Source organism: Taurulus bubalis (assembly GCF_910589615.1).
Source record: "Taurulus bubalis genome assembly, chromosome: 3".
NCBI lineage: Eukaryota > Metazoa > Chordata > Actinopteri > Perciformes > Cottidae > Taurulus > Taurulus bubalis.
In genome coordinates this window covers 20737440-20749823 of record NC_136591.1, presented here as the reverse complement: position 1 = coordinate 20749823, position 12384 = coordinate 20737440, and the positions used below count along the sequence as shown (strand labels likewise).

Below are 12384 nucleotides of genomic sequence, written 5' to 3'. Positions count from 1 at the left end.
GACACATCTTGGTAGTGTATGTACTTCCACAGAATAGATGGTTATGTAAGACCAAGCTAAATGTATTCCGTGTAAAAATAAGTTTTTTTTAGGTTGAAAAATGTATTAGAAAGTGTGTGTGTACGTGTGTGTGTGCGTGTGTGAGCAACTCCCCTCCTTCCTCTCTGCCTCTGCTCACCACCGTTTTGACAGTCTCTGCTGATTTTAAGACTTCCTCCTGAATAAGTGGTGCATTTTTCATAAACAAATTTCTTTGCCTGAGTGTGCCCATCTTTTTTTCTCCCCCTCCTCGCCCTATCTCTCCTCTGTCTCTCCTGTTCTCCCTGCCTCCCGCTTTCACTATTTAAATTCCAGTCTGCAATCAGACGCGGCATAAATATCCACCTCTATTTTAGAAGCTCCGGAAAAAGTCATTTCCATAACATAAGTGCTCAGACAAAAAAAAAAAACTGCCACTCGAGCTGATTCCCATTGCACTAATTGAGCAGGTTGATGAGCATGCTCTTCTTTTATTTTTAGCCTCCCCCTCTCTTTTCTTCCCAACCTCCCTCCTTCACTTTAACCCTGAACAACACCCCCCTTCCCTTCTTCCTGTCTTACTACCTGCCCCAACTGCAGGGCTTTGTGCGGAAAAAGGGGCAATAACACTATATGGCTTTTTGCTTTGCAGGAGGAAAAAGAGTAACTGCCTTGGTTTTTCCAGCCAATGTCCATCCAGAGACAAATGCCATTGTCATTTTATTTTATTTTTGGATGTCCTTCTACCCCTCTCAACTCCTGAGTACGCTTTTAAATGATGACTAATGTCTCAGTTCATACACTACAGGCTACTGATGGTTATTGCAGCGAGGGACAAAGGCTCTGTTTAGGTGTGATGGTGGATTTTTTTTCGGGGGTGGGTGGGGATATCTCTTATTTATTAAAAGACCAAGGCACAGTCATGGAACAACCCAACCCCTCCCTCAGAAGGATGGCTGCTGGCTCCCTGTGGAAGGACCGTCTCGCCCTGCCTCTCTTCCTTTTGCTTCCTCCTCATCACCTCCTCCCCCTCCTCCTCCCCACGACAACCTCTCATCTTCCCTCTAACCATTTCGTCTACCTGTCTCATCTTGTTTGTTTTGCTGTCCGTGTCTCACTAAATGCTGACTGTTTGTCGTGACTTTTAGTCCAACAAAACTGGCTTCTGATGAAAAGGACACACACACACACACTCACACACACACAGAAACAGAGCATTATCACTGAGCTACCATGAGTGACGGGAGCAAAGAGCCTCCATCCATCTTAATATGGGCTACTTTTCATATTGTTGACGCCCATAGCCGCAGGAAGAGAGACACAGTAGTGGCAGCATCCGTTCTGCAGGGCTTTGATTCCATTTATTTTGCCCTTAAGTGGATTATTGTTTCACATGGGACGTTAAACATGGGAGGCGAGGTGTTATTTAACGCTCTCATACCTCTCCGGGGGGATCCTGCCTGTGAACTAATCTCTGCCATTTGATCCCGGTGAAGTCGCCAACGTTGCCTGGCTCTGAAAGCAGGTCTCCACTTCACACACACACACACACACACACACACACACACACACACACACACACACACACACACACACACACACACACAGGTCTCAGGCTCTGCATTACCAAAGGGATATCATATTCTATTTAATCTGCTCATCCATGCACTCCCTGCACTTCTTACACCGATGCCAGTCGGAGTGGATACTTTGCTTTTTGAAACCCAGCACGCACACGCGCCGGTGACGTAGGCCGTGCGCTCCAACCGCCGCACACTTCACATTCTGTCTTCCCGCTGTCTGTATCAGCTGTGCTGTCACTTTCTTCCTCTCCGTTTTTCCGTCTGATCAGCGCATTGTGTACCCAGCCATGTATGCATCTCCACTCTCTAAAACTATGCATACATGAAAACACATGTGATGAGCATGCCTGTTGAAAAAAAGCAAAGCAATAACCTTTGTTTGCCTAATCTTTGTTCAGAGAGGACGTTTTGTTTCAGATGCAGCAATGTAGTCGTAGATCTGCTAGCCCCATAGACAAGTAGAAACCATCCAGCAGTTCTGTTTCTGTCCCGTTTCCCTTATTGTGTAATGATTCTCTTATTTTATCCCCACTTTCGTACTGGCCCAGGTGTGTTGTGGGTGTTGTGTGTAGCATACGCGTATCTGTGTCCCTATATCCTCTTTTTAGTTTTTGTCTCCCCCCCCCCCATCCACCTCCTCCCCATTCTTCGCTTTTCCTCCCAGAGCATCCCTAACTCAGCCTCTCTCTGCCGTGATTGGTTGATCAGGTCGTCGGGGGAGACGAGGAGCGGCGAGACGCTGGAGCTGAAGATGAGCAACATCGGCGCCGACGTGCTGGAGCTGCTGCTCGAGTTCGTCTACACGGGATCGCTGGTCATCGACTCCGCCAACGCCAAGACGCTGCTGGAGGCCGCCAACAAGTTCCAGTTCAACACCTTCTGTAAAGTCTGTGTCTCCTTCCTAGGTAGGATTGCCCGGAGAACAAGAGTATGTGTGTGTGTATGAGTGCAAGTGTTACATGTTTATATCAGCAAGTTTGCACGCGTATAACATCAGATGCAGCCGTTGCAGCCTTGTGTATTTCCCTCCGTTGCCATGCTTCATCACTATGCTCAAGACTGCCTCGTGCAGAGCCTAATCTCCTCGCTGACTCTGGCACATCACGCTGCTCTTTGTCATGTCTCCTGCCGTGTGAGAATCCCGCCTGCTAACGCTCTCAGGCGGGCAAGACTCTGATCTCGTCCCAATGGGCAAGACAAAGCACGGGGGCAGATTTTTTAAAAAGGTCAGGGAACAATTGTCACTTACTGTAAATGTCAAATCCTTCTGGCCTAAACCATGAGAGGATATCGGGGGGTGGGGGGATAAAATGCCAAAAACAGATTGATACTTAGACAAGGTATGGAAAGTGGAGCATAGGAGGGGAGGGAGGGGCTGCCAGGACCCCGAAGGGGTCACATGAAACGCAAATGGCATGTTCCAGATTTTAGCGGGTAACCAACCACAAAGCTGCAGATGTCAGGCTTTGCATTCCATTTAATAAATTGCTTTGAGTATCTGTAGCACAAGGGAAGTGCATGTTAGCAAAAAGGTCAGAAAGTAAAAGAGAACCAGCAGCCCACATTATTGATTTGTTTTTCTCCATTTGGGAAAAAAAGGGGGGGGAGAAACAGGGAAGCCATTTGTAGACTTCATTGCCAGCGAGATGTCAATCCATTCTTCCTCGACAAGATTCATGGCATTTCAGCACATTAGAAGGGGGAGAAAATACCAGCGCGAGCGCGTGTCCTTGAGCGAAGAGAAATTGATACTGTGTCAGATATTATTGAAGTTTCTAACAAATACACTGAGGAGGAATAGCATCTCCACAACCTACTTATAACACTTTGACTTTTATTCACAGAAATAAATATAAAAGTCACTCATTGTTTGCCTGCCGCTCTGCGAGAAATCACTCCAGTTTTCGCAACTTGCTCCAAATTTCCACTGTTATTAATACATTGGCCACAATGAATGAGGGTTGTCCTCAACTCTTTTGTGGGAAACTTTGATGCGACAAATTGTCTTGCTTTTCTTCTGCAGAAAAGAACATGAGCACACGAGTGAAATCATACTTCATCTGCTCAAATCACATAACAGAGTCCTTTTCAAACAGCTTTTTTTTTTTCTAACCCCCACTTTTATTTATCTTTTGGTTTTGGCTTTTGTTTAATTGTGATTGAGCAGATGTTCGGCGGCCTTTCGTTGGCTGATATTTGTTTGGGAGCGACTCTGTGACTCTGTCTTCAGTGATAAGCCCTGGTATTGCATCCCTCTGATGGCTATTGTTTAATCAGGCCTCTCTCAGTGGCCACCGACCCAGTTGATCCACACAATTGCCCGCCTGTGTTCTGCACTACACTGCAGACACTTGTGATAAATGGCACTGTGTGTACGTAAAAAAAATTACAGATGCATCACTTTTAAACGCTGCGCCCTCACAGGAGATCACAGACGATAGCACGAGCCTCCTCCCCCGCTGGCCAGGCTACGAGGGCGCCTTCACACATTGTCGGCCCGTGTGTGTAGTAGTGGACTCCGAGATCTGACAGGACTTCTTTGGAGTGGTCCAGCTAATCCCAAATCCCGCTCCCTGCCATCCAACACCTCCTGCCCGAGCTGTGAGCGATCGATTCCCCCTCGTTGTTTGTCCCCGGAGCTGTTTTGAGTTATTGCACTTGTTCTCCTTTAGTCTCCGGCAGATATACACTCCGATAGGCTGTGGGTTCTGTGCTACCTGCTTCTTCCCGTCTCTGCTTTCTACATCTGTGATCTTTTTATGGATGTCTGAATGATGTTTTTCTCTTCCTTTTTTTTCTTCTTCCTTTTTCTTTCTCAGTCTTAATCAAGCTGCCTGTGTCTTTGTTTGTTTCTTGTTTATGTTTCGCCGTCTGTCTCTTCGCCTCCGCATCTCTCCAACCTTGTTTATCGACTACAGAGAAACAGTTGACTGCGGCTAACTGTCTGGGAGTGCTGGCCATGGCCGAAGCCATGACTTGCACCGAGCTCCATAACATGGCCAAAGCTTTTGCACTGCAGAACTTCCCGGAGGTGGGTAGAGCTTTAACATCTTTTGTGTGAGTCCATTCATCGATTCCCGTAGAAGTTGCACGCTGGGTCAGACAGAATAAAGGCAAATAAAACTTTCAGCAAATGGCAATAAAATCTAATTGAAATCATCACCGTAATTAAGATAATACCTATAGCGATCAATGCATTATTAATTGACTGTTTCAACCTATTTGTAGACTTTTACCACAGAGGATAAAAGATAATTATACTGTTGGAGCTGTTCAATAACCTAAAGCACAATAGGAATTCTGAGGGATCTCTGCTCTCTTGTAGCGTTAGAACAACACAGATACACATAGGACAGAAGTGGAGGGTTTTCATCCGCTATCAAAGAAGAAAATACACAAATAGTCTTTGTAGTTAACCTTCACATCCAACGCTGGATGCAGCTCTTCGTCAGGAACCATTGATGAGGCGTCAAAGGACGTGAATGTTCGCGAAAACAAAATGTACTGTTCTGACGAGTTTTGTTTCGTGACTCTTCAGGTGGCAGGACAGGAAGAGATTCTGAGCGTGTCCAAGGAGGATCTGGTGGCATACCTGTCCAACGACAGCCTCAACACCAAAGCCGAGGAGCTAGTCTACGAGACGGTCATCAAGTGGATCAAACAGGACCCTAACTCCAGAGTGCAGGTCAGAAAAAATACATAAAAAAGAGCTTATGAGTGAAGTGTGTGCTTAACCAAAATGAGCCCACATTGTATGTTTGCCTTGAGACAAAGAAGCAAGATAAAAATCCTCGATACAGATACCTTATGTCCATCCGCGGAGCCGCATTAGGGCGCTCGTTCCGTCTGCTAGGAGGAGGAAACCAGCGGGAGAAACCAGTCGAGTGACTCCTCCTTCTCCCCCGGCAGTGCTCATCAACTGTGTGCTTCAGATGTGGTCTAACATAGCAGTCTTTCCTGATCCCAGGAGTGCTTTGTCCTCAGAATGTGTTCTATTCTTAGTTACACTTTATTTGTTTGTGAGACATTGTTTGTTTTTTACCTGAGCGAGTGCCGTAGTCCTTTGTCCTGTACGCCTGACAAGTGCGTGATATATTCCTGGAGGCTGTTCATCATAATCAAAGTGTGTGACCCTGTGGTACAGCAGGTCACATTTTAACAAATGTGGAATCGATGAGCCTCAAGGTCAGAGCGTCAGCCCACATTCCCCCAAAAAGGTGAAATGGACTACACCGCAGACGGATATCCATCCGGCGGGTAAAAACCTCGTCATGGGATTTTTTATGGATTCACTCACAAAACCATGAATTTAAAGCTCATGATTTTTAAGTATTTTATAGCTGTTTAAAAATTGAGGTGAGATTATTATCAGATAAATTACATCGGTCCATCACTGGAGGAGTCGTTCATTCGGAGTAATGTCTTCTCATCCACCTGCACGAGGGGGAACTGCCTTATATCAGCTGGATCACTCGGTTAACACCTCTCCAATCAATGCTACTTTATTGGAATCCACTTTTACGAGGCACATACGTCAATATTTGATTTTTTTTACCTTTTTGGATTAAACAGTATTTATTTTCTGATATGTAGCACTCTTGAGATGATCGTGAAATCCATCAGGTCTATCAGGGGTTTTGCCGCTGAGGGTTTGAGATTAATGTGTGCAGCACTAAGCATAAGGATGAGCCATTGAAAGCAGATGGCGATGCGCGTTAGTTGTTCGTATAGGTGCTAAGATCGAAATAAAAAAGAAATAGTGTATGGAATGGGTTTTCATGACACGGAGACTGATAAATCCACTGAAATTGGAATTCGTGGGCTGACTGATGGAAAATTTGACTCGCTGGGAGAGCAAATTCAAAAGGAGTTCACAACAAGGCTGATGCCCAGTTTTTAGAAGAACATACGACCTCTGTCATCTGCATCGCAAACCTCCAGCCAGCTCAGTCTGGCAGACTCCTGCAATCTCACACTCTAATGGAGAGGTGCATAGGTGACTTACTCAGATGAAGTAGAAGAAGAAGGGAAAAAAAGAAATGGAACATTTTCCCGGTTGTCTGAACAACCCACCGCACTGAGACGCGACAGCCGGGTCACCCCGTCTCCGAAGAGAAAGGAGTGGTGGGAAGAGAGGGTGGAGTGAGAGAAAGAAGCAGAGCGAAACGGAGAGACAGAACCGGGCGAGGAGTGATTGAGAAAAGAGAAAGAGATGGTGGGAAACGAAGAAAGGGGAGAATAGTAAGAGAGCCCCTGAAATCCAACAGTTTGTACCTCTGCGCACGGCCATGACATCCAGGCAGGGGAGATGTGATTGAGCTCTTGGTCGGGCTCAAATCTCTTGCCCATGTGTGACCGGAAAAACAACCAGCGAGCCTCGGGGGGAGGGGTGGGGGAGAGAGAAAGAGAGAGAGAGAGAGAGCTGCGTCCATCATGCCACGGAAGAACGTTATGTGCCCCCCCCGAGGGCCGAGTTTACACGCATGGTCCAGCAGCAGCTCATCATTCCCACCCTCCCTTGCCTCCGTCCACCCGTTCCCCGTTTGGAGGCAGAGAGCGGGTGGAAATCACTCCCCCAGAACCTGTGACACTTTTTAATGACATGTCAGGGCAGAATGTCACAGCACTACTGAAATCCCCGGGCGAGAGGAGAGGTAGGGGAGGTGGGGGGGGGGGGGGGGGGGGGGGGGGGTTGAGCTTTAGGCCTTGAGCTAAGTTTGTGAGCGTCTGTATTCATCTGAGCTCACGCGTATGTGTGTCTTTGTACGTTTTAGCGTGTCTGTGCGTGTGCTGCGGGATGTAAGCTGCAGGCTATAGAGTGGAAAAGTGGCATATTGAAGGCGCCGGGTAAATAATATGCAATTTTCTCTCTCCGCTACGCTGTCACAAACATCCGATTGCACCAGGACATCGCTTAGAGACATTTTGAGCATTTGAGCGTTGATAATGGCTTGCTATGAGACACAGAGCCGCCGAATGAAGGAAGAAGAGAGCTGTGTCAGTTTCCTCCGATTGAGTATCATTGCAGGTGTGTGGCCCTGCAAGCGTCTGTACATGTCATATATATATATACATATATATATATATATATGTGTGTGTGTATATAGATGCCTCTTGAGTGTCGCGTGGAGGTCGCGGAATGTGACTGTGGAGTGGTAGACTCGGGTGACTCCTGTATATGATCATTTCACGCCAGTAACAGATAAATAGTGGGTTTTGGTTCCCAATCCCTATTCACCTGGGAGGGTCGAATGCGGCATTATTAGTGATGCAGATGTTCTGGCGAAGAGGGAGCCGAGCCGGAAGGCAAAGCTCTCTCAATTTCCCAGTTCCTCTATGTTTTCACCCTCACATTTGGCAACGCGCTTTGAGTAGTGACCCAACGGATGAGACCACCTGAACAAAGGACCAAAATGAACTGCCTTATTCATAGGGTGAGGAGCTCAAACATCTGGATGAAGCTCAGAGTGGAGCCGCTGCTCCTTGGCGTCGAAAAGGCCCAGTCGAGGTGGTTCAACATCTGATCAGCCTTCTGGACGCCTCCCTTTTAGAGGTTTTCCAGGTGCGTCTAACTGGTAGGAGGCCTCTGGGTTGACCCAGAACACGCTGGAGGGGTTTTTTATATCTCGCACGGCCTGGAAACGCCTCTGGGTTCCCCAGCAAGAGCTGGGAAACGTTGCTGGGAATAACACTACCCTGCTAAGCCTCCTGGATAGATCTTTCTATTTATCAGCAGAGACAGCAATAACTGCATTTCCCAAAATGTCAAGCTATTCCTTAAAGTAATGTATTGAGCAATGATGTCAAACATTAGCTGTTTCCACCTCCTATGTGTGTGTTTTTCTTTGTTTTGTTATCATTGTAAATTTGATATTTGGGTTGGTCGTCGCTTTGCACTCTCGGAAACGCCGACGGGCATTCTTTAATCCAAAAACTAATCAATTAATGAATCGTTAAATAGTTATTAGTTGCAGCTCTCGAACAAATCACGCACACACTCAATGCCCTCCTCGACCTCGAAACACAGACAGTCGTCCTTTAATGATCATAACAGGGCACATCTGAGGAGTGAATCCGCCTCCACATTCAGTCTGTCACAGGCTCCATTAGCAGGAAGTGTCCTGAGACATGTTTTTGCTTTGAAGGTGCTGACGAGAAGAGACCTGTCCTTCCTTTCACCCAGCAGTCCTTTGTGAGGTGGCCGCCCGACACATGGCTCCAATTATAACGGGTCGGTCTCTTGCCAAATCCCTGAATAGGACCCCCATTACGCCTTACTTGAACATATTTCATAAAGGATCCTATCTTGCCAGGTGACTCAACCTGACAAAAAAGGCTGATTAATTGGCTCTTTGGAAAGTGGCCAACAAATGTAATGGCTAAAAAGGACGGTTAATGGTGTGGTTTCATTATTTCTTTTTTAAAAGGGCCAGCTTTGCCATTATCGAAGACCTGCTGTCCACTCATCAGAAATAACAACGGCCTGCCCTGACATTCGTGGTTCCCAAGCCAAATTAATATAGTTATTACTTCATATCCATATAGTAAAAGTTATTTGTTATTATTTGGGGGATTTCTATGCATTCGACTCTGCTGATGTGTTGGGTGATTATTTTATTTTTTAGCCTCCAGCACTCATTAAGAAGAAAAAAGAAAAATCCCAGAACAAATGATGCTATCATTATGTAGTCGGGAGTATAACATTATCAAAGGATAGAAATGCTTTGAGGCTGTGTAGGGATACATAAACGTTCCCCACTATTTTACGATTAATTTACCTTCAAAACTGCACAATGACCCTTTCGCCACAAGCATCACTTTTAATTCAGTGATTCTCTTTTTGAAGTTCAAAAACGGAAACTTTTCATCACCTTGCACCCGTTAAGTGAAGGTTAATTGAGTTTGGGGGGGGGGGGAGTTGGAGACGAGGAGTCTTGTGTCACAACAATCATCCTTGAAGAGGAAACAGAAACTGTGTGGAGTCGGTGGCAAAGCACACTTTGACAAATACCTACTCTTAAGGAGACGCAGCCAGGCAATGGAGATTGATGCAGTGTGCAGTCATTGCTTTTTCCTCTGCCCCTCGTTGTCTCCAACTCACATCAACACATTCCTGCGCACACACACACACACACACACACACACACACAGACACGCATTAGGGGGATTTGCACAATATTCACAGGATGTCACTGATCATATCCCTGTCCCTGACGTTCACACAAGACTGGAAATCACTTGTATAACGGCCCGAGAACGACTTGCGTATTAGAGGATTGGATCTGATACGAGCCACTGAACTCCTGGACCTCCGTTCCCATCTGTGTCCTTTTGTCGTCCCCGAGCGCGCTCAGTCCTGATGTGTGCAGCCAGTTGAACTGCAGCCGCTCAACCACGGCGGCCGCGTGTCCACGGCGAGTCAAGGGCATCTTGTTTCCCCTTATAAACACACAATGGTTGCACGAGTGATACATAAAGAACAGACTAATATTACGCTAGCAGTTCAAAGGAAGCAATCTTCTGTTTTTCTTCAAGATTCACGAGAAATAATAAATATGCACCGCACTCTATCATGGAAAAGGGAGGAATACAGAAGTAGCTATTGCTCGATGTCAAGGATAATTCAGTGGGCTTGAGAAACAAGCCCCAAAGTTTTATGTTAATATACAGCAAGCAGTCATTCATACGGACACGTTTTGTATTAAATGAAGGGAAGAAAGCTCCTTTTTTCTTTCTTTTTTTCCGAATGAAGTCATGCTGAAAAAAAAAGAGCCTCAGAGGAGAACACATTGCACCTGTCAGTAGTTGCTCAGGGCAGCAGTCAGCTGCTGTCGTCCGCTTCATCTCTCTCTCTCTCTCTCTCTCTCTCTCTCTCTCTCTCTCTTCCCCCCCCCCTTCATCCTCCCGACTGATACGCACACATAGTCGCAAACAACACACAACCGTGCTCGGCAAAGCGTCTCTTGAACACAAATGAAGTGCCATTTGCGAGAGCATATTTTACTCATCCATTATGCGTTAGAGGAAGAAGAAGAAGAAGAAGAAGAAGAAGAAGAAGAAGAAGAAGAGAAAAAAAGGCAAAAAGGCACATGTGGGTGTTTTCTCTCACACACACACACACACACACACACCTGCAAAGGACGCTGAGGCTGTGGTCATTTCAGCTGAATGGCTTTGTTAGCACTGTGAGGCTAAACATGAGCACACGTGCTATTGAACACCTACTTGTGAGGCTGTGTGTGTGTGTGTGTGTGTGTGTGTGTGTGTGTGTGTGTGTGTGTGTGTGTGTTGTTGTTTCTCTGCATTATTCTTCATGCTATTCTGCGTTTAAAGCATCCGGTTGTCCATTTTTCCCACTAAAGCAGACGCATACTCCTATCTGCTCAGAGCAAGGCAAATAGATATGACCGTTCATGTGTCATTTATTTGACAGCGGTGTGGCTCTGAATCATTTTACACACACACACACACACAAGGTGTTAGTCCTCGCTGACAGTAGTGGAATGGGAAATGCTCAGTGGACATTTGTCATCTGTGTTAGCGGATGGCGGCTTCCCGGCGGCTTCTCCGCTGCCTCTTGACAGATCTGAGAGGCTCCCTGTTAGACACATTATCCCTGACTTTCACCAGGCTCAACCCATCCACATCCTCTGTCCACCTTCCTGTGGGTGAGTGTGTGTGTTTGTGTGAAGAACAACAAAGTGTGTTTTTTCTTTTGAGGGTGTTTGGCTGTACAGCAGTCTGCAAGATAGAGACCATTAGAGAGGTGAAGTCGCAAGGTGCTATCTGGGTTGCATATCAGAATACCATATGGTCTCCTCATAAATGAGCCTTGCCCAAAGAAAAATGGAAGAGGGGGAAAAAGTGTGTGTGTGTGTGTGTGGGCGGACAGGCTGAAAGTAGCGTCTCCATATGTCTACAGACTCCTGTGGATGCTTTCCATATGTTGCACTTGTTGAAAAACACCAAACTCCCGACTAATAAGGTGAAAAGATGCTGGAGCTCATCTTGGCGTGAGTGCATCTCACTTAACTGGTTCGTGTCTCGCACATGCACACATATAGACAAGTGCAATGCAACCCTTTTAGCACACGGGTCATATGGCATGCGGCCTTCTTTCACCGTGTTTCCAGAGAGGAAGCTAAAAGCCTCACTTGTGTATTTCCCAGAATTAACCAAAGGAAGGTTTTATGTGAGATCATCGGTTTACCTGTTGGATTAGCTTTGTACTGGAACATGTGTGACCTGTGTGATTTTAGATGCAGTGGCGGCTGGTGGATAATTTATTTTTTGGTAGGGCCATCTAATCAATGTCAGCAAACACCCCTGTATGATTCAATGCAAAAAAGTGTTTCAAACACGCATTACTACTTTGCAGTTAAATATTTAACATTTATTCCAACACTTTGACATAATAAGGACATCTTATTAATACAATTCAGATATTGATAAATTCCCAAAACCAACATAAGAGCTGTGTACAAAGGCACGAAAACGATAATTATGTTAGCTTACTCCTCGTTTGCATTAACCACACACACACACACACACACACACACACACACACACACACACACACACACACAGAGACAACACTTACGGTAATTTCCTTAAAACATACATATTTATTACAACTTTAACTAACCTTGTGCCTCTTCGGGGGAGTGCAAATACCGTTACTGTTTCTAATTTGTATACACAACTGACCAGATTTTTCGTAACTTTTCAACATTAAATCTGCACACAATGCGACTTCCTTTTAAACTCTGCGAGCCGTCTTTCA

At 45.9% G+C, this 12384-nt stretch overlaps 1 protein-coding gene across 1 annotated transcript in view; it reads left to right on the top strand.

Annotated features, from left to right (window-relative positions):
* klhl29 (kelch like family member 29) overlaps positions 1-12384 on the top strand; it is a gene marked incomplete at both ends in the record, with an annotated part of 128397 nt that overhangs the window by 62302 nt on the left and 53711 nt on the right. The window contains 3 exon segments of the mRNA XM_079214727.1: positions 2310-2506; positions 4520-4632; positions 5140-5286. Coding sequence (XP_079070853.1) covers positions 2310-2506; positions 4520-4632; positions 5140-5286 — 457 coding nt within the window.